The 22,961-nt window shown below is 39.8% G+C and overlaps 3 protein-coding genes across 8 annotated transcripts; all 3 read right to left on the bottom strand.

The window, feature by feature from the left end:
• Window positions 1–1,154: 1,154 nt before the first annotated feature.
• rnf115b (ring finger protein 115b) lies at window positions 1,155–6,166 on the bottom strand. Of its 3 annotated transcripts, none has more exons than XR_014117153.1 (9): window positions 5,989–6,166; window positions 5,190–5,248; window positions 4,983–5,055; window positions 4,351–4,565; window positions 3,636–3,704; window positions 3,432–3,517; window positions 3,098–3,245; window positions 2,635–2,750; window positions 1,155–2,340 (listed from the first exon to the last, which is right to left on the bottom strand). XR_014117153.1 is itself a non-coding variant. In XM_027002356.3 (9 exons), the coding sequence occupies exons 1-9, from the start codon at window positions 6,064–6,066 to the stop codon at window positions 2,218–2,220; spliced, it is 900 nt and encodes a 299-aa protein (XP_026858157.2). In that variant the 5' UTR covers window positions 6,067–6,153; the 3' UTR covers window positions 1,155–2,217. The 3 variants fall into 3 exon arrangements, 2 of the variants coding, with proteins under 2 accessions (XP_026858157.2, XP_026858158.2); XM_027002356.3 differs by having other exon boundaries at window positions 3,098–3,191; window positions 3,432–3,504; window positions 5,989–6,153; XM_027002357.3 differs by having other exon boundaries at window positions 3,098–3,191; window positions 3,432–3,504; window positions 4,438–4,565; window positions 5,989–6,152.
• Window positions 6,167–6,482: 316 nt separating this feature from the next.
• On the bottom strand, window positions 6,483–13,101 carry scamp3 (secretory carrier membrane protein 3). Of its 4 annotated transcripts, XM_081697308.1 has the most exons (10): window positions 12,569–13,101; window positions 12,345–12,428; window positions 11,690–11,800; window positions 11,210–11,333; window positions 10,768–10,896; window positions 9,938–9,982; window positions 9,560–9,719; window positions 9,190–9,291; window positions 8,957–9,074; window positions 6,483–8,182 (listed from the first exon to the last, which is right to left on the bottom strand). In XM_081697308.1, the coding sequence occupies exons 1-10, from the start codon at window positions 12,620–12,622 to the stop codon at window positions 8,033–8,035; spliced, it is 1,077 nt and encodes a 358-aa protein (XP_081553434.1). In that variant the 5' UTR covers window positions 12,623–13,101; the 3' UTR covers window positions 6,483–8,032. The 4 variants fall into 4 exon arrangements, with proteins under 4 accessions (XP_081553434.1, XP_026858126.2, XP_081553440.1 ...); XM_027002325.3 differs by lacking the exon at window positions 9,938–9,982; XM_081697314.1 differs by lacking the exon at window positions 10,768–10,896.
• A 4,271-nt stretch (window positions 13,102–17,372) lies between these two features.
• Window positions 17,373–22,022, bottom strand: crabp2b (cellular retinoic acid binding protein 2, b). The gene is made up of 4 exons (XM_081706119.1): window positions 21,956–22,022; window positions 19,271–19,449; window positions 18,945–19,061; window positions 17,373–17,423 (listed from the first exon to the last, which is right to left on the bottom strand). Exons 1-4 carry the CDS (start codon window positions 22,020–22,022, stop codon window positions 17,373–17,375), a joined length of 414 nt encoding a protein of 137 aa, XP_081562245.1.
• Window positions 22,023–22,961: the final 939 nt, after the last annotated feature.

The following is a 22,961-nucleotide window of genomic DNA, read 5'->3' as shown; positions in this document are numbered from 1 at the left end:
TGTGTTGTAAAAAGTGCTATATAAGTAAATTTGATTTGATTTGATATCTGAAGTCAATTTATCAATAGGCCTATGTTAATTTTGAGATCTTTCAGGATTGATAAACATTATTCCTTTTTATAAAAACATTAAATAATTCTTTATCTTTCAAAATTACATGTTTAATGTTTAAATTAGTTATTAATTATGCATAAAAGGTCATTTGAGTTTGTTATGATGGTGTAAGGACAACAGTATGCATACTGAAGCATCAGATTAACCATATGATCACAGGAATTTAAAGCATCCCAGCACTTCATAAACTAAGGAAGTCACTTTGTGACATTCAGTTTTAGAGCATGTTATTGTCCCATATGGACTCACTACACACAAAGTATTTCAGAGTACACGTGCTTTTTATTAGGAATGTGTGTGTGTGTGGGGGGGGGGGGGGGGGGGGGGGAATCACAAATTCTTTGATCACTGACTTATTGAATTTTACTCCCTGGCACTTAAGAGCTTTCTGTGGTGTGTCAGTTTGACTCCCAGTGATGTAATTTGGAGTCAAACACTTCATATCAAAAACCTCACAAAGCTCCTCCTAGAGCTGCTTTGGATACCAGAACCATGCTGCCTTTGTGCTCCAGTAGCCAAACCTGTGATGCCAGTAAGCATGCCTCTTCATACAATGCATCTGGGAGGTTTTCTGAGGAGTCATTTATAGCATTGCCAAACAATGGCACTTTTTACTAGTACTTAGTATTTGTTTTTTATCCTTGGGAAATACACTTTGGATTTCCTAAACTCTAATGGACCAGTTTGGCTCATTCTTGCTCTGATTATTTCCACAGACTGTAAACATGGAAAAAAAGAACACAAAACCCCTTCTTTAACATTTCTTAAGATTTCATATAAAATTCAATAGCTGTTACTCCTACAAAGGTTCTGTAACAGATGTTATTTTCCCATTTGCCCTTTTTTTAGTATAGAACATTTAGCATGCCAGAAGTGCACACCTAATCTGAATCTTACCTAATTTATTTATAACCTATTTAGACTCATAAATGGGGTCTTGTTACAACATTCAAACTATACACCTCTCAAGATGTCAATGTAAATAGAATTATGTACACAAAAGGTCTATGTGCAGGCCTACGAGACACATATGCACACTCTTCTGGATCTGCATTTTATATTTATTTTGGTATGAGGTATCAGAGGGTACACAAGAGAACTTCTAATTAGGTATAGTAAGTAATCATGTGGATATTAGGACATCCTTATTTACTTCAGCCCAGGAGATGTGGAGGTGTGTTATCAAGTGTCCTGTCCTAAGAGATGTCCTAAGAGCCAGCACTGTTACATTCAGTATTAATTAGACTAGAGAATTGGAGCAGAAATTTAAGAAGCCCCGAATGAGAAAACGAAGTGTGGAGTATTGTATGCTCCCTCAGAAAGGTATATAACAAGGTAAGCTGTCATTTGGCCAGTGGCCGGTTCACTTTTGCTGTTCAACTAAACTGCACAAGACCACACAAGATCAGTTTCAAGACAAGATCGATCAAAGCCATACTGATCAGTAATGGCATTTCTTCGAGGACCAGTCACTTAAACTACACATTTTCATCATACATTAATGAATGCAAAGTGAAAAAACAATAATGAAAAAAAAAAATGTAATGTCAGCACTGTAAGAACTTAAGAGTCAGATTTACTTCCCGAGATACATATTTCAAAAAGTTCATACACTGCATTTCTTTAACTCTTGACCACAATTTCCTTCATGTTTTATGTAACAAGAGTTTGATGTCTCCCGAAAGGCCAGCTGTTCACATTTAAAGCATTATTGTCACATTGTCACTGTCATATTTGCAGGTACAGAATTAATTTATGTTCTTGTGCAGATTTCAGTGAGAGAGACATAAAACAAAAAGGGCACGAATAAATATAAAAGCAATTTCTCCCAAGAGTGAAGACATGATCTTGTGTGCACTATTGCTATCAATGGCATTGGTAACATTCAGGGATTATTGAACCCTTAAAAACGCTATGACCAGAGAGTTTCAAAATGGTGTGCTGAATGAACATGAGAAACAAATGTACTGAAGACAGTCTCAATGTGTAGGAATGAGTTCCGGGTGGACACATGGTGGAACTCAGGAAGGTACCCTGAATTTTATGCTAATGTCTCTTTCTTGGGTGGATGGGTTGGTGTAGAGAGACAGCAGGCTGATATCCTCATAGGTTCTGTGGCCTGTAGGTTTCTGTGGTGACCGTGTTGGGCTCCTGAGTTGCAGTCTGGTGCAGGAGGCTGTGGTCTACACCAGTTAGACTCTTCCGACAGACAGGGCAGGTATCATGCTATGGACAAACAGACAACGTGGTCACCAATCTTGTCCCCAAAGCATCAATCGCAGATGCATGTTTCTGTTCCTGCCTTATTTGCCACACTCTGAGAATTCAGATCTACTTAAGACCAACTTGATACAAGTTTGATAAATATGGGCCTAGAATATTCAAGAAACAGCATAATCATTTCAAAGACTATGAATAACAACTTTGTCAGCCAGAGCTTAAACATCCTTCATATCTTTACAGATATAATAAGTCTTGAAGTTGTTGCACTCCTGTGATGTCAGATTGATAGACTCTCACCAGTTGTAACCAAGGCACAATGCAGTCACTGTGAAAGCAGTGCAGACAGGGCAGCTGCCGGACCAGCTCCCCTACCGCGTACTCCTCTCTACACACAGGGCATTCCAGACGACCCGCTGGGAGAGATACGAGATAGTGCAAAGGGGTGGGAGTTAGAGACAGACACAGGACAAGCATGCATGATAGAGCCACTGAAGAACATTTGTATTTGAAGAGACCTTTAAATTTAAATGTGGCATCCAAAATGCACTTCTGTACACCTCCACCCCAGTTCAGAGTGACTGGCTGTAGAGAGTTACAGGCATTTGGGAGACTGTCCAAATTCAGAAGAAGAAGATGGAAAATCCCTTCTGGTAAGCTGTCTAGAAATATGTGGGTGGGATTTTTCTTTTTTTTTTTTAAACACAGCAAGACTTGAAGGATGGCGGTGTGGATAATGACTCAGGAGATTATGGGAACTTACCAGCCTGTTCTGAGGAGACGTGGATGACAGGCAGGGATGAGATCATCTCTTTCTCGGCAGGCGGTGGCCCAGTATGCTCCAACTGACCCAGCAACTGCAGGACAGAGGGATGGCTGAGCAGGGGAGGAAATTAAATAATGCCCACTCTCTTTGTCAAGAGGGAAATAAGAGAGACAAACCTTTTAGTTGTAAAACTGTGAGACTCATACAAATAATAACAGTGTTTAAAGGGCTAAATGGAAATCTGGAAAAGCTGAGAAGTGTTGGAAATTGAAACTGAAAAGAGAGTTTATCATCTCTTTATGTAGCATGGTCATCACCGATGCAAGCCCACCTGTGAAATGACAGCGTCGAAACCTCCCTGTCCCCAGGCATAATCTCCTGGATTTGAGTGTAACATTCCTGACCTGACAAACAAGACTAATAGATGTTTATCTCTGTCAGAACTATAGATGCTCCCACATATATTAACATCATATATAGCAGCAAAAAGTCATGACAAAGACAAAAAATGTGGTACAAAACCAGTTCCACCTACCATGATGATGGTGGAGAGCCCCTGTTACCCGAGTTTGCAAACAGGCCAGCCAAGAACTGCTGGACAATCCTTAATTTAAAAAAACCAAAAACATAATGAGCTCTTAATGCAGATTAGTGTTTTGTTTGGTTACAGGCTATAGCAGGAGCAACTCTGAAGTAAAGAGTGCAAATAATCTTGTGGGTTTCTGGTAAATTCCCACAATAAAGGACAGAATAAATAATTGCAGGCAGTATAGGAGATTGGTAATTGATATAATCTGTGCAATTGAACAAAGCAAAAAACAGACAAAGCTCTGGATATCCTCCCCAAATGACTTTAGTATGTTTTCTGTGCTATCAGATCCTCTCAGTGCAGCATAAAATGTGCTTATTTAATCTTAAAAGCAACTACACAAATATGGCTGCCTTTGGGATTGGCTGCAAGAGGTGATTAAGTTATACCTGAAATCACCCGAACAGAAACAGCTCTGTTTCAGACTGACACTGAACAGAAACACAGTGCAGTAAAATTACTAGTATTTAATTTATTCCTGCATTCTTCCAACTTGTTAACTGTGGGCTCAATTCAATGATAACTATTCATCATCAATGTTATGACACAATCAGATCTGACTCTTTCTCAGATTCTTTCTCTCTCTCTCTCTCTCTCTCTCTCTCCTTCTTCTTTTTCTTCTTCTTCTTCTTCTTCTTCTTCTCTATGTCTCTCTACCCACCCCTCTACCGCTGGTCCATGGTCTGGTAGAAAGGGCCTTCGGGCAGGAGCCAAAGCTCCTAAAGACTCCTCTGGTGTGGCTACATGCCTCGTCACCACTGGTGAAGGTCCAGGAGCCACTGCCTGTGCAGCGGAGGTGCCATGTAGGGCTTCGGGCCCTGACACGACAGGTTCAGAGAGGAGGGCAGAACGTTCCATGAAGAGTAGCTGCCAGAGCTGATGACAAATGAGGCAAGTTTAAGTGAAGGATAAAGCAAGGTAAGATGTTCACAGGCTAGGAATGTAAGAGCACAGAACTTTAATAATGTGTTTTTTTTAAATAGTATAGCACAATCAGAGAAATTTTTGTTAGTGTGAGCTAGTTTAATCTCTTATGAGTGATGGTCATAGTATATTGCTAATTTGGTCTTAATAGTTTCTGTTTAGAATTTTACCTGAGGAATTCCTTAAATCTAAATTCTAAACTTATTGGATTAGGAGAGAGCAGCATTCAGCCAGTCAACCACATGTAATTCAGCAGTGAGTCCACTAAACATCAATATTGATATGTCTTTGATCTTCTGTCAGGAACAGTAAATTGGTATTTAAAGAGGACATTTTCAAGGGGGATAACAGCTAGACAGAAAGATTTACCTCAGTAAACTGTGAGGCCATGTCATCATTGCCCATTACTCCATTGCTAGCAACAACCCCACTCTGTAGAAGGCTAGAGAACATGTTATTTGTAATTAAACTATAGGACTACAAAGAGCTACATCACAGCTATGAGCATATGTCACCTACTGAGTGCCATAGAAAAACCACTGTCATACAGTTATGACACAAATGAACAGCCCTCACCTGGAGCCTTCAGCCACCTCCTCGATGAAGCCAGAATCACATCTCGGGCATACATACTCCTGTGTGGATGGTCAGCAACTGCTTTACGCGTCGCCATTTATTAAACTTTTAAAACCACTTCTATATGGTGAAACTGAGTAGTATTCTTTACATTTTGCTAGTGATTATATTTCAAAGGATATACTAAACATATGTAGATATGTTGTTAAAAGATAATTCAGTACGAAATCATAAAGCTTGGAAGCGAATGCACGAGCGGAATGCGTTACTAATTTTACGCTTGCGCTGACAGGGAGCGCACAACCTGGTTAAAGACAGGCGTACCCACTCCTTGTTTGGGGGTTGGGCGTTCCTCAGAAAGATTATACTACTCGCTTTCACGGCTGTCAAAACCAGCCTAACAGCCGGGGTAATGGTCCTGTCAATCAATTTTCAGCAAGTCCTGTTGTACTGCTTACAAGGTACAACTTCATCGCTTCTACAGTTGTAGAACAAGCCACCTCCCTATAAATGCTAAATATGGCACTGATGTAACTACCAAATTTAGATCACGAATGCCTGGTGACCATTTTCATAGACGTTTCTTTCACATTAGGGAAAACGACAACCACAACCTTTTTAAATATCACCTTTAAACGTGAACGCGAACTGCAAAGGCAGGAATGCGTTTAGAACAAGTTTGTCGTAATGTCACTTCTATAATGTTTTGGTGCTTTGCTGCCTTAAACGTCCAATACACTCCGACGTCAATATACCCCATTGCAGAGGAAGTTAAAACGAATGTGCAATTTAAACTCACCGGGAGTTTGGGATCCACCTCTCCTTTACAGTAATGACAGAAATATCGGTGTCGCGGAGCCGCGATGGCTTCCGCCATCTCCGTGGAACAGCGCAAAAAATTCTGACGCTGCCTCGCCAGATCACGGAACAAGCACAGACGACTGGCAGCGGGGTCAAGTCAGTCCTCCTCGTGTTCTGGATGCTGGCGAATTCAGCTAATTCTAAAGTTTATGTGCAGTTTCGAGCATATGTCAACACTCCAGCTGCAGCACTTTTTTTTTTTTTTTTTTTTTTGCTTGATGTAGTTTTATCATCAAGCACAAAGCAGAATTGGCCAAAACTGTGCCATAGGCCACCATTTCTTGTGGCGGTAAATTTACAATTTTCTCACAATCCATTCTCTTTGTTTTAACATAATTCCTGTTGAATGAGGTTTGTTATTATTTTTTCTGACACACCTTTTAACATTAATTCATTTTCATAACTTGTTCTAAGAAAAATTCCATTCTTAGATTCACATACATTAATTTTATTAAAACAATTAAACTGCGATGACAAACATAATAGCCTACAGCACCAATACCAAAACACACGCACACACGTTTTTTTGTTTGTTTGGATGCGGGCTTTTGGGGTGGGGGGTGGAGAGGTTGTAGACATACTTTTGGCATTATGCAAAATCTTAAATTGGCATTCCTTGATAAATATGAAGAATTACGACAGAATATGTCTATAAAGGCAAAATATATACATTCAAAACAGGTAACAGAACAATGAGAGCTAGACTGTTGGTAATTTGCTTTGCTCTGGCGATTTATGCCCCCTCCATATTTTCAATACAGTAAAGAAGAGTCAAGGAACATTTTGTTTGGCATTCAGGTTAGAATACAAAATGCATCAAAATTAGCAGTTACAAATGTGGCACCACAGTAAACCATGTCCTACATGGGAAAAAAGTAAACCCACCACCAGAAACATAAGGGGTCTCTAGTCTGGTCAGAAATATATACAACACGTGCCAATCAAAAGTTTATACAATATGTGGCAATCAGATGTCTGTAATTTTCTGTTACTGATCATCAGCAAGAGGCAGGCAGAATGGCAACAGTCTTAAGTAGAAATGGAGCTACTGGAACATATATGTTTTAGTACCAAACTGGTAAAGCTGCATTGGGTAAAATATGAAGCCAAGATCCAAAATAACATCTTTCTAATGTTCATTTTAACAACTAAAACAGTGATGGTTACCTCAGGCTGTCCTCTCAAAAATGACTGACAAGTCCTGTCAGGTTACAGAGCAATATGCCTAATTTCTAAGACATTTGTGTTTAAATCTTATAGAATACACCTTTTAAAATGATTTCATTGTGTATTGTCTATTTACATAACAGTTAAACTGTCTTTTAATGTACATTTATGTGTATTTACTTGCAATTTAAAGAATGTATGCTACAGTGTACAGGCTACTTTAGATCTGTGTTGCAAGTAGTCACTTCTGGTGTGAACTCTTCACTATTTAAACTCAATACTGTCACACCTCCTGACTCTTATTACAAACAAGAAGCATAATTATGATTCTCTCTGTTTCTTTCCTGATGCTTCTTAACCTTTTCACTTTCATTTCTCAAACAGGTTAATAATCCTACCACAAAAGTAGCATTATTCACAACACCTGCCCAACGGTTAGTAATGGCCATCCATAATTCACTGATTTCCTCCCTTTCCTTATTCAGCACATGACAGGAAATTACACAGGCAATTCCTGTTCCTTCAGCTAGGTATTTATATAGACTAATTTGGTAAAATGAGTGACTAGCAGGTCTGAGGTTCAGCAGTACGGCTGACCAGTTAGCAAGCCAATAAATGGGCAACATCATGTTATTACATTTCACCTTGATCTACGGTATCTACACCTTACACACAATCAAGAAATACCTAGCACAAGTTAGTAGGTGTCATTTGGAACAAAGTCGGCCTGCAAGTATAGGACGATCCCTAGTTCCTATTTTTTGGCCCTCCATCCTCTCCCTCCCCCCCATCCCCACTGCCCTTAGTCCTTCACTCTACTGGGCTCCGATGAAGGCCCCCTGTGCGGCCGAGGCAGAGGCACTCACAGTTGCCTGGCGCACTGCCTGATTGGAAAGCACGCCAGTAGCGAATTCCGCCTGGGCCTTCTGGAAGCTGGCTCCGGTCTGCCTGTACAAAGAGTGGACCTGAAGGAATAGAAGTAGATAGATTACATGCTGGAAATACTGCATACCCAGGCTCAACCACAAGGAAAGTGCTATGCAAATGGAGCCCTCGAATCTCAGCACCCTCAAATCACAGCAGACCGGGAAATGAAATGGGCATACTATCAGGCTCTTTTACATGTGGTAAGATTAAGTGACGTGCAACTAACTTCAGGCCTGACGGCTGCTTTCTCTGTTGACTGATGTTGGAGGTGTACACGCTGTGCATTAGTGTTTAGCAGCCAAACACCACAAATGACAGTAGGACTTCCTTCCAGCACATTCTCAAACTACATGCAGTCATCAGGGTAAGCACCTCACATAGACCAAACCATGGTGGTATTTGGCTCTATGCAGAAACATCACACCAGAGATTTCCAGAGACCGAATGCCATTTTGGACCTTGCCATAAGATCAAGGTACTACTTGTGGTCTTCCGAGTTTTCTTGCTCATTAATTCAAGAGAAAAACAGTATCACGGAAGTGTTATTGAGGACTTAGTTTGCACATTTTGTGAGGCAGAAAGCTTGTGCACATCTTGTACTCATGCTGTCCTATCAAAGCATACACCAAGATTCACAATTGGTTCTACCTGAGGAACCAAGATTATGGGCAATCGTAACAAAACCCCACTTAATCCAAATGGGTTTTGTGGTTGTTCTTGTTATTTAAAGATGTTCCTCCAAAACCAATTTGCGGAAACAGCTATCTGGGTAACAGTTGCTTACTCATGTGGAACAGAAAGCTCGTGTTTACCTTCTTGAGCATGACAACTCCCATAGCGGCCTGGGCAGTGAAGGCCACGGCATTCAGCAGCATGATCACTCCAACTGCCATATTCCTATTCAGCGCACCAAGCGCCACGATCCAACCACTGGAGAGGCAGCAAGAGTAACATGGGGAGGGGGGCATTGGTAGAGGCAGTTAGGCAGGAACAATGGCAACAGTTCTAAATGGACACCAGCAGCGACAAAGGTCATTTCCCTTACCTGAAGCCCCAGCCAGGGATGCCAATGGTCATGATTACATAGACCACCACTTGGACAAAGAAGATGAAGAAGAACAAAAAAAAGTTGAAGGAGCTATCACTCCTGTTGAGATAGAGAGAGACCCATTTATTAAAATAATTGTTGGGGAAAATAGCCCAATATCCATTTGCTCTATAGCTTACTGTAGTAGCTAAGCTTTAAATCAACTGCTGCTGCAATTCTTGTTAAAGTACAGTCTGCTGAAGGTTAAAGTAGCACTTCCACATTAAAGCAACTAGTCGGATCAATTTACTTCAAAATTCATGAGGTGATGATGCCTGTATTTACAAAAAAGAAAGCAACCAGCATAGGCGGGCCAGGTGGAACATACCTGAAGGCTTTGTACACGGGCCTGTACCAGCAGACAAACGAGCAAGGGGTGAAGAGCAGAAACCAGAGGATGGCCAAGCCCAAGCCCACTCCACCAGTGGTGTCCACACAGAACAGGGACAGGCAAGAGATCAGGTTGAAGATCAGAGCACAAGCTGTGTCTTTAAAGGATGGAAACAAAAGCAAGAAGAAGTGATCCGGAAAAAGATGGGGGACAGAGAGACAGAGCGAGAGAGAGTGAGAGCGAGAGAACAAGAGGATGCTGGCAGGGGAAAGTCAAAACCAATGAACAAGGAGGAAAGAGGAGAATATGCATTTATAGCTTACAAAAATTGAGGAATAGCTCACATCTATTAGTTTTAAGAGCAAGATTGCATACTTGCACAGAATCCTGTAGAGTTTCGGCATTTCATATTTTGATGCACTGAGGGTATTTTAGAAGTGGGAGAAGAGTTGTCATTCATCAAAGATTAGTTTCAGCAATGATGTGTGAAGAGATTTTTATAAGTACCCTCATCAGTTTACATGAAAAAAAAAGTTATTTAACCCTTATTCATCAACACTTTCACAATATGTTTCAAATATAAGGCTTATATGGACTCTATAAATCATACATATTGGAATTGTACCAACATCTAACCCTATTGGAAAGGTGTTTACACAGTTACACAAGAATTTGATGATAAAGAATAAAAGATTTGAAATGTAAACTTCAGACACTGTTTATCTAACAAATACCCTCATCTACAAAGAAATATACTGTCAAAGTCAGAAAAGACCCTCAGTCAAAATATGGCTCACACATATAGCTACATTTCTTTCTGTGAAGAACTAGCCATATTTGTAAGGAATAAATCTAACAAGTGATTTTTGACCTCTAGTGGCTTAACTATGCTATTGCAAGCTGTGGTCCTTTTTAGGTTTTGTTCACGCATCACCAAAACATGGGACAGAAGCCCACCTCTTAGTAGCTAACATGAGATCAATTGGGCAGCTTTTGTTTTATTTCGAAACCTAAACTACACCACATTTTAGGCTCTTCTACAGGTTGTAATTGTGAAAGAGTACCCCAACAGGCCTCCTTATGGTCCAGTTTGCACTAACTGATTCACGAATTCCAGGCTAGCACTCAAAAGTCATGTGGAGCTAACAAATGAGACCCATATTCAAGAAAGGACACGACAAGCATACATCCCTCCAGCAACTTACACATCCAGAAGTAGTACATGATGGTGACTGTTCGCTGGAAGCCCTGGCTTATCTCCACATTAATATCCTGATAGAAACAGGGTCCCACTGGACAGAAAGATGGTAAAGGAGGCCAGTTGTTCTGACGGCCTAAAGAGAAGACATGGGAGCTCTCTCTTAGTCACCAGGCACATCCAGCACCACTCCATTAATTCCCACCCAACCTCACATCACCACCACCCCATTAAACACGGTCAATCCCTGCCTCAGGTCACCTGTCTATTCAAATAGATTTTTCAACATCCTCATCTGTCTACCTTCTCTTTTCTTGGTAGCTACTCAGGGCATTGATCCAGTTTTACTTCATGGTACTATTCTTTTGGTCAGCTCGCACCACTAATAGAACAGAGCTGTATCTTCACTGCATGCACCCACCCCCCCAAACACTGCACCCCTTGCTCACCGGTCCCTGTGCCGCGGGCGTGGGAGTCCAGCTCTCGCTCCCTCCTCTCCAGCTCCCTGGCTTTCCGCTCCAGCTCCTCCTGCTTCCGAAGGAGGTCTTCTGTGGTAGAATTCACTGCAGATTGCTTCAAAGAGAGGGGCAGTTAACAACTTACAGGGTGTTCAGAATCATGCCACCAAACAGACCATCATTCTTTCCTTTATATCTGGTAATATGCATATGGCAGGAAGTTTTTGCCAGAACAATAAGAAGCCTGATCATGTCCAGGAAGCCTCTGTTAAATTATTATTATGATTATTACTATTATTATTATTATTTCCTCAAGAACCACAGGGGAGTCGCATCATATGAGTTATTTGGTCCATCCGAAACAATGAACCCAATTATTGTTTCTTATTCAGTAATACACAGAAGCCTCTAGATGCTATTTCAAATGTATGACACCAAATATTCTGACGTCTGTAAAGTAGCAAAAGACACCTGTGTGCTGTAGGAGCCGTAGTTTTTAGGTTCTGTGGGAGTGGTCCTGCTGGGTGGGATTTGAGTTGGAGGTGGGGCAGATGGAGAGGTGGCCTCATAAGGAGGTGGAGGCTACAGCATCGGCAAAAATAAATAAATAAGAGCAAGAAATCATCATGAGTGTCAGTAATGTCAATAACAGAATGTTCAATGTGGAATATATTTTTGGTTACTCATCATAGTGATAAACAGCATGAACATGTAAACATGCAACATGCAAGCAGAATACCACTAAATGTCCTAGTCAAGATAGCTGTATTTATGAAATTATTGTTTCATAATTAGCAACACGTCCCTGTCTGTGGGATGCAGAATTTTCCTTATTAAACACACTTAAACAAGCTAACTGTATGCCTTAATGAAACCTGGTCACCATGATTGAAAAGATTAATTCATGCCACTTCTATCTGTGTACAATATTATAGTGGAAGGGCAGCTGTTGCAACCATCCGAAACTGCAATCTTGAATGTCATCTATGCCATGGTCATGTTTTCTCCAAACAGCTGCCTCATGATGGGATGAAAGGATATAAGAATAAATATGTCTAGACTCTTTCTCAAGGAACACATCAGACTTTCTGTATTGTATTTCTGCTGTCAAACATTTTCTCTTTACCCCGGTCGCTCTGTTGTCAAATGGATTGTAGAGGTCCAGCGTAGGATAGTCTGTGTTGCTACTATGTTGAGTCACTGAAGGATCCTAGGAACAGGATAACGGTAACGGAATCTTTTTAAACATCCCAGCACAGCGCACTTCTGTACATAATTAACAAGTCGCGTTTGAAAACCTGATTCATAACACCTGTAAAAAATAAATAAACAAATAAATTAATAAATAACCTGAAATGGATTGTGATCGTCATTCGGCTCCGGAAAACTAGTGTATTTCGACATATCGGATTTCTTTACCGTTAGCTAGCTAACTACCTTTTATCGTTGAGTAACAGAGACCGCTGGAATCGCTAGCTATCCAACAACCTGTTCAGTTTCTACTGCTACCTACGCTGTTAAAAACACAATTGTCTGTTGAATTGGCAGGCACTGGCGCTACTACAGTTTAAACATGCCTGTTTTATTACCATAATCTAGTGTTTTGTTTGCCAAAGACACCCTTGAACGCTAAAATGAGCTGAATAGCTAGCTAACGTTGCATCAAACTAGAGTGGTCTGTTTGGGAAGAATCTTGTTTACAAAAGAATGATTAAAGCTTAGCTGCTTTGATGCTTCTTTGTGATGGATTTGGGTCCTTCTGTTTGACTTGACGGTGATTTCCCTCTGTCGTATTAATCTGCCACACATCTGCTCGAATTTTAATCTAATGATTTTTTTTTATCGCACCACGAAAGAATAATCCAGGAAGTAGAGTCACGTGACTGCGGCGACAGGGCACGTGAGCAGTGAGGAGCAAGAAGGGGGCGCGTGTCGCCTCGAGTTCCCGGCCTCACTAACCAAGCAGCATATTGCAATTATTGTTAGAGGAGACCAGTTTTACCGTTTTTCAGTCGTGAACGAATGTATGGCAATAACCTATGTTAAAGCATAAAAATGTATTACGATTATTATCTTGCATGTTGTTAGACTTTAGAAAAAAATACCTGTGGAAAAATATATGACAAAGTACGCTTCTTTGATCACAGGGCGGCGCTATATTACCTCGCTCCATGGCAAACTGCGCATTCGAGTGATTCTCAGCGCGGTATTTATCTTAAACTATATCATGAAGTTATTTTATAATCTCAGTTGAATCATTGAATATTTTTTAAATAATAAAGATATATAATTCGGATTGTTATCAAATCAATTACTGATTGAAGGCTATCACTGTATGTAGTATAACCACGTCATCAACGTACTTTTAATATTGTAATTACAATTTTAAGTGTCTATTTAATTATAGGAGTAGCAAAATAATGCAGAATTAAGACTTTTCCAATATGTAATAAAAGCAACCTATTTATTAACTGAACAACCAATGCCTGAGAGGAGTCAGACAGACAGATAATGAAACAGGGCAACAATAATAAATAATAAATAATATATATATATTATATATATAAATAATAAATAATTATAATAAAGAATAAATAAACAATAATAAATAATCACATTCAGAAAGTTTTTATTCTGTCTTTAACTTTGCAGAGCTGGAATCTTGACTGTCTACACATAACAAATTCTTCTGTTAACTTGTACTATGACATTAACTTGTTAGTTTAGAAATCAGTTTGACCTTGCTAAGGTAATACAATTAGCTGTGATATTATCAATAGGGAGGGGCAGAGCAGACATGCCACATTATTGTTGATAATGTGTTAGGTTGGGTGGTGTGAGCAATCCCCCCAAGTTGAAATAAATCCTACACCACTGCTATAATCAAGTCTTATAGTCTAGTGCACCCATCAGCAGTAAACACATGCATTAATTAATAACTAATTAATAGCTACTCTCGAGGTTTCTTCCTCATGCTCTTAGGGATTTTTTCTTAACACAGTTATTCTGGCTTGCTGACTGATGGCTTGGACCTGGACATCTGTAAAATTGCTTTGTGATAATGGTTGTTGTAAAAAGCACTATGTAATCAAATTTGACCTGAACTTTGAAACTTTGCAATTGTTTTAATTGTTTTTTTCAATGTATTTATTCATTTTCCCCCCCCTTTTAACTCCAGTTTATAATTTGACTCATAATGTGACCTATAAACATTGGACACCAGTACAGTCTATTTATATGAAAATTAAGCTCATCTCTATATCTCTTTCATTGCCTACTATGACCATAGTAAACCAGTGAACCGAAGACTAACTTACCTTTCCTCCTGATTGCATTCTCAGGTATTGGGCCACAGGAGTAGAAATTATTTTTATGAATGATTTGTGTCAGACACTAGCTGACCTTTAGTTTTACTTGTGCTTTAAAATAGTGTCTGGTTATTATTTCAGTTGCACTTCTGTTACTCCCAAGTCCTTTATGAATTTTATAGGAATATAGCCATTCTTTAGCATACTGAGTATCAGATGACTCCTTTACCATCATGCTCTCCTTCAATTTCCTCCCTATCTCTCTCATCTGTTGCCCTTTCTCACTTCCCTTTCCCCCTCTCTACCCCTCTTGCTTTCCAGCTTTCATTATTTTCTTTAATTACTGAAGCACTACAACTCTGCAGACAAATGGGGTCACATGGTGACTAAGGATTTGTCATATGACTAAGGATTTGTCACACACACACACACACACACACACACACACACACACACACACACACACACACACACACACACACACACACACACACACACACACACATCCCTTACTCCAGGCCAGCAGTGTACCAAATGACTTTGGATCACAAATCTTTTGAATCTTTTTTTAACACACTTTTCCTGGAAGAAAGGACTCCCCATCTTCCTGTAAGTCATTTAGGCTTGTCAGGACAGTACTTATTACATGTTTGCATTTGTTTATCACTGTTTTGGTTTCTGGACACTTTAGGAGGCAACAACCCCAAACCCATCCCACCCCCACTTCAATTCCAGCTGCAGAAAAAAAAAAACACGACATTCCATGGCCAATCAGATGATGTACGTCCCCTGTGACATCACTGCCTCAGGAATGATCTGACATCAAGCCTGGTGCTGGTGAGTCACCATGGCAACAGACAGGGATGGAAGAAGCTCCAGTAGCCCTGCTGGTTTTGTGGGTTTCATTTGTTCTTTCTAGTTGTGGTGGTTTAGTAGCTGGTAAAATTATCGAGGTGGGGCCCCTTTTAAAATGGACCACAATACCCTCTTGTAGGGAGGAGTCAGTGACCTCTTACCAGTGTTAGTCTAATGCAACTCTGATTAACAAGGCAACTGTTATATTCCTAGCATTTCAAACCATATGAAGTTTGTTAGTATTTTTTTTCCTTTTATTTAAATCCAAATTCAGTAAATTAACCCAGATGACAGGCAAATGTATCATACAATAGTCCCCATTTGTTACCTGGATGGTGTGTAAACCATGTCAGATCAAAGGAATACAGTGTGAATCTTGTGTTCTGCTGCTGACGGCATTGTTAGGCTTTGCTGAAATATCCCAATAGGCACAGGAAAACAGGCTTAAGGAGTGAATAAACCTGATGATGGACTGAGAGCACACATATGAACACACACTTACAGGGCTTGTTTGCCTTTGAGAATGGAAAAGTATAAAGAGGACCCAATACTTTTTGTGTGTAAATGTGTGTATACACACACACACACACACACACACACACACACACACACACACACAGGAACCTTACCCTTGAACCAAACCTCAGAAGGATTTTTTGTGTGCTTTGCTCTCTGGAAACATGGAAAAACCATCATGGCTGCAGGCTGAAAAAATACAGGGAAATCTGAACTTGGGATGTGGACGTGAGCGCATGTGTGAGATTTTATCTGAATGTGTGTGTGTGTGTGTGTGTGTGTGAATGTATTTCTGAAAGAAAAAGAGCAGAGAGGGAATGAGGCAGTATGGCAGGAAGAAAGTGCTATAACCCCTGTGACTCTGATGAATCATTTCAAAATTGCACCAGGCAATAATTAATCATTCTGTATGTCAGAAGGAGGCAAACAAATAAAAGGCATTCCAAATAAAGGAATGGCAGGGCAAGGGTGAAGCAGTCAAGATCCATCAAACAGCCAGATGTGAAATGTTAAAGCTACACACAGAAATTGGGTGAGGAGGAATGAGAAGCCTTCTCTGACTTCATAGGCTGCAACCAGGCACAGATGGGATGATGAGCAAAGGGAACACAAATAATTATTTTGCTGTCTTTTCTTTTCTGTTGTAATTTGTCTTTTGTTAGTTCCTTCTTTCCCATTAGCCCCTCCCAGCCTTTGCTGCCAAGGCCTTTGAGGAAAAACTGGGGTGTGATCATGAAATCTGTATTTATTGTGCACAGTCCTAACTGAAGAATGGTCAGAGAATTAGAGTCAGCAAATGTGTACTGGGGACTGTCGATGATCTAAGCCCCTGAGAAGGTGGAAATTTAAATACAAACAAATGGTACAGCAGCTGGTTATACTGTAGACTTACACTGGACCCTGACATGTGTTCTAGTAGTGGATCTGGCACAATTGAACTTTGCAGGCATGCAGGGGATAGAAGTAATGATTTGGAGGGCATGGAAAGGAACTGATATTTGGTTGTATAAGCAGTAACTTTGCATGCCGAAACATCTGTATGTCATTTCAAGAGTCAGACATGATTCAATGCACAGTTGTGACTGTATGACCAGCAGCTTCACAGAAAGTGAACTTCACTACGAATGAATGTATAAATGTTTATTAAAAATAACATGTTTTATTGACCCTTAAGTCTTATATATCGAGTATATATCGAGACACGCAGACAGAGAAGCTAGCAGACACGTATACACATGCACACACGTACACACTTTGTCAACTCTTTCACACACACACACACACACACACACACACACACACACACACACACACACACACACACATACACACACACACACACACAAACACACATACACAAAATAGCTAAGTAGCAGGTATGTGCTATTATACTGAGACACTGACACTTTGGTGCATAGTATAAATGAAACAATGAAGTAAAGGCTGAGGTGTGACCACATGTGTTACAGGTCTCGTCACTCCCGCTCATACACACGGACACAAACAATATCTCCTGCCCTCATGGTCTGAAAAAAAAAAGAACAGCAAGAATTCACCAGTACAGTCAGTCAAATTACGCAGTGCATCACAGTACCATCTTGAGTGTGGTCCTACATGTACTTGCTTGCTCGCTTTGTTTGTTTGTTTGTTTGGCCAGCTGTCCTGAGTTCATTCATCGTGATTGGATTCAGGAGTTCACTGTGGAACCACCAATGGCAATTCAGCTGCATGTGTGATGGAATGTGCCCCCATCTGGTCGCATCTCTGCAGTTATTTGTTTCTTAAGAAGAAAATGATTGGTATGCACTAAAAGGCCTTCCCTGCCACCCAGTGATTTCACAGCAGTGACATATTGTGATCCTAATTAAACCTATCAAATTGTCTAGTCATGTTTGAGGCAACTGGTTGCCAAAGCTCATTCCACTCTCTATTATTTGTGAATGTGGTTCTAATAAGTACACACTGGTAACTTCAATGAAGTAAGCACAACTCAGATGTGTGAAGCAATAAACTGCTGGAGAAAACACAACTAACTGAGTTTTACAGCGTGAGGCTGGATCTTCCCAGAGCATGAATGGGAAGATCCAATTTGGTGCTGGAGAACTGGGTAGGCTTCCGGGATTTGTAAGTCCGTTATATGCAGGGTTGGTTCTTACATCACATTTGTCAGTTTTGTCCCCAGAGCTATTTGATCATACAACACAGTTATTACAAGTCCTGTTTGAATCCAGCCTTGCAGGCAAAATTTGATAGATAACCTTAAAAACATCAGAATGTTGATGATGTAACCCATTAAAGCCCACCACAATGCAATGTCTTTTTAAAGGTCTCTGAAACCTGTATCAGGAATCTTGGACACTAAGAATATTGTTGACACTGCAGATAAAAGTGGCCCAAATCCAATTTACTGCCCAAATCCTTTTCTGTTGTTGTTGTTTGTTTGTTCACAATATCTTTTAAATGTGGTATATATGACCTTAGTCTGAACAGATTATGGAGCTGAGCTGTACTACAGTGCTTCACATGACACATTCATCCTTGTAACTTCAACCAACCATAGCAGCTACTAGTCTAATGCTCATGCTAATGAGGCCAACTGTAAAACTGGCAAGAAATAAAGAGGGGCAAGTTTTTACTTATGGTTCCCTGTGGAGTCTAGACAGATACCTTATATATGGATGTGTTTTCAAAGAGATATTTGTCCACATCATCTGGGTTTTTGAATATATCTCTATGTACATGAAAATGCAAAAATGAATGAAAAACGCCTACACAAGCATGCCAGAGCAAAAGACCTAAGTGATCTCATCAAATTTGATTCCCTTGTGATACAAAGCCAAAGCAGTCCACCCAAAGAAGTGAGTGATGCCCTTGACATTCAAGAATGTTCTTGCCACCTTTCATTTTCAATTTAAATGAAAACTATATTCTCAAAACTATTCTAGCCGTTGTTAGTTTGACTGGGCCTGGTCCAAAATCATGATTAGTAAAGTATGTACCTTCGGGTACGTGGATTTAGAAGTACAAAGCTCAGTGCACTGCCTTACCAGAATGAGCTCTCCATCACTGGTCAGCTCCCGTGTCCAACATGTTGGAGGCCCCTCCCCTTTTTGCAGTGTTTGCTCACAGGTGATTTTTCGGTCTGTCTCCCATTTGGGAAAACTCTGAAGAAAAGGATCAATAAAGTAGATGTTTCACCTGCTGAATAAATCTCCAGTTTAAAAATATTGCTTTTCTTACAGAAATGATAAACAGGTAGAGCAATGCAAAATGTGGGTGGGATTACATATATAATAAAATATTTCAAATTATATGTGGTTTTTATTTGTTTGTTGCATAAAGGACAGATGAATGCAAAATGAGGTCCTTTTACCATGCAAGGTCGCCCATCCACAGTGGCCTCATTGAAGGACTGACCTACAGTGAAGGAAATATGAGTGGTGTGGACACTTGTGGAGGTCTGGATAGAGAGAGTCTCTCCCTGCTGTGTGATCTCAACCAAGGGTCTTGAGGCTGCTGCCACTGCAATTTTCCTTAAAAAGACATTTACACCTACAGAACACAGATAAAGGAAAAGTACACGTAAAGGAAAAGAACATTAATCCACAGATTAAAACAATCTAAATTTCATGACTCTAATCTAGACTAATGAGCATACTCACACTATGTATGATGGAATGCTGTGAAAACCAGTTACCTCAAACCTAATCCCTTGCCAATGGTCAGGTCAATAATAAATACTACTACTACTACTAATAATAATAAATTTAATTTATATAGTACCTCTCGTGGACTCAAGGTCGCTTTACAATAACAATAAAGATGGAGAGAGAAAAAAAAACCAATAATTGACACATTCAACACATTGATTTGAAAGAGTAAAGTGAAGAGCAGACACAGACATTGAGGTAGAATGTTCCATAATTTTGGGGCTATAGCACTAAAGGATCTTCCCCCTACAGAGATCTAGCTAAAGTTGGAAAGGATGGATGGAAAGGAGACTGGCATCAGAAGACCGAAGTGTATGGGTGGGGCAGTATGAGCATACCAGTTCAGTTAGGTAGGGAGGTGCAAGACCATGGAGAGCTTTGAATGGAATTTAATTCAAAATTGGAAAATTTTGAGATTTTGGATTTTGAGCCAATAAGTAGAACTTCTGTTTTGTTAGTATTTAGTTTTAAGAAGTTTATGTTCATCCAATGCTTGAGTTCTTGGATATAAGAAATTAAAACACTAGGGTAGTGTTAGGCTTGGTGTTAAGATAAATCTGAGTGTCATCAGTATAACAGTGGAAATGGAGACCATGCCGTCAGATAATCTGACCAAAGGGTAGCATATAGATTATTAACAGGAGCGGGCCAAGAACTGATCTTTGGGGAACGCCTTGAGTGATGGTATGAGTGTGCGATTTAGGTTTACCTAAAACAACAAAATGTGATCTATTACAAATAAAGGAGGTTAACGATTCAAGAACTGTATTAGTAATGGAAATGGCTGGGAGACAGGTGATGAGTATGTTATGGTTAACTGTGTCAAAGGCAGCACTAAAATCTAAAAGGAGGAGAATACCCAAGTCAACAGAATCAGTAGAGAGAAGAGGATTTTTGAGAACATGTAAAAGGGCTGTCTCAGTGCTGTGCATAGGATGGAAACCAGACTGGAAAGGTTCAAATAGAGCCTGTATATTTAAGAAAGAGGAGCGGAGATGAGCAGAGAAAGTCTCAAGGTCAATGGACATGTAGTGCATGGGCAATGTGACTAAGATGCTAGCAGTGGCTTCAATAAGTTTATGATCAGAGATACCAACTAGCGATCCAGTAACAGAAGTAATATCTTAACCAGAGGAGCAGATTAGATCTAATGTGTGACAGTGGGAGTGGGTAGGAAAATCAACATGTGTCAGAGAAAAATAGTCAAGCACAGATAAGAACTCAACAGAAAATGAACAATTAGTGTCCACATGAATATTAAAGTCCCCTAGCACAAACATAGCTGAACACATAGAACTGGCCAACGTGAGAATTTCACTGATTTCTGACAGAAGGTCCGAGAATGTTCTGGGGGGTTGGTAGATTAACAAAAACAGTAAGAGTAAGGAAACAATTAGTTTCAACCCCAAATTTTCAAATGAGGATACCTCATGAAAGGTACAGACAGAAACATTACTAGTGTTATTATAAACAACAGCCATACCACCACTTTTTCCCTGGGTTCTGGATTTAGCCAAATAATTATGGCAACTGGGTATTAGTAAATTGAGAAAATAGGATAACGAGGTCAAGGAAATACTGAATGATTCGTAAATATTTAGTCAGGGGTTTCATTACAGAGTTGTTGTTTTTTTCACTTAGGATAAACGGCAAGGTTTCAGCAAAACTCCAAATAGCTGAGAGACGCTGTGTTTAGTCAGGAACTCAATTTCCCAGATTACGAGCGAATTCTTCTGTTTATCCATGTAAAATCAATTTGTCGCTTCATGTCGGTGGCCAAGCTTTGACCCGTGCCCGCGAATTTACTGAATTCCGTGATGTTTAGAATTAGAGGGGGTTTACATCCACCTTTTATTTTTTTCTTGTTTTTATGCTTGCTTGCTTATTTAATTATCCCTTAAGACGAAGACCCATGGGACATGTTACATGATTCTGTAAATACAGTGGGGAATTTACAGAACCGTGTCGCTACAAGACAACTGTCCTAAACGGTGCTCACTGTCCTAAAAGTGCTCACAAAAGATTAACTGACTTTCCTCTGTAAGGAAAACTAGACTATACAATAAAATCAATTTTCAGCTATGAAAGAAAACTATGCAATGAAATTCAATGTCCGTGAGCAGGCAAATGAAAGAAAAGTCAACTATTTTAGACTCCATGGTTTGCTTCTTTCTAATAATTGGGAAATAAACCCAAATAATAGTTTTGTATTTGATGATTTGTCGTTAGAGTTTTAGATCCCCCCCCTTTAAAGATTCCCATACATCGCCTCTGGAGAACTCTTCCTCTTTCTCACACACTCTCTCTAACAGACTTTTTGCGCTTGGAAAACTCCAATACCGCTATACTGCATATATACTCCAATACTCTTGGCTGCATGCGGTGTCTGCGTCGCGGGGCGGTCCGTATGCGCATGCTATGTGGCCCATGACACTACCAGCAATTAGTTAAGTTACAGGGTAGAACAACAATGAATGAAGAAAATTAGCCAAATTATCCTGTTATTATCCTGTTATACAACCAAAAACAAAACAAAGCACACACACACACACACACACACACACACACACACACACACACACACAAATACAAACACTTAATGTCATTGCTTGATGATATTTAAGTGATCCTTAGTCAAGTCTACTACAGCTTTACATCCCTTCTATGTGTTGTTCATTAAGTCCCCCCCCCCCCCCCCCCAGTCTATTCTAACTGTAGCAGGTGATATGGATACATGTCCATTTCTATCTAAATGTAAAATGTTTCGGATGGTTTTCAGACTTTAATTTAAAACAGCTATCAGTGCAGAAATGTATGTATTAGTCTATAGAACCGTAAGTTTCACTTAGATCTGCATGCACATTGTAGCTTGCTTAATGTCTGAACAAAGACACATTTTAGATATTGATGTGAGCCAGGACAAATTACTCTCCTGTCTCTTGCTTTTGAGAACTCAGCATGTAATGGAAAACAAACCACATTGTCAGAGTGGTAATACTTTTATGAGCCCTGAATAAACTTCAGTGTGCAAGATGGAACTTTGGCAAAATGCAATATAGGCTGTTTGTGGCTCCCAGTGCATATTTCATATTGAAGAGTTGCAACATGCAAAATTTGTCTGAAAGTTATATTAGCCTTCACATATGTGCATTTTGGTCAGGTATTCAAATGTCTCACATGTCTATGGCAAGTCACTTGAAATGCCAAAGTCTAGCTTCCGGCCTAACAAAACTGTATGCACCAATTATTGTTTTTTTTCTCTCTCTCCATCTTTATTGTTATTGTAAAGCGACCTTGAGTCCATGAAAGGTGCTATATAAATTAAATTTATTATTATTAGTAGTAGTATTATTT

This window comes from Electrophorus electricus, chromosome 2 (assembly GCF_041902795.1).
Source record: "Electrophorus electricus isolate QZ-2024a chromosome 2, ASM4190279v1, whole genome shotgun sequence".
NCBI lineage: Eukaryota > Metazoa > Chordata > Actinopteri > Gymnotiformes > Gymnotidae > Electrophorus > Electrophorus electricus.
This window is presented reverse-complemented; position numbering and strand designations above follow the sequence as displayed.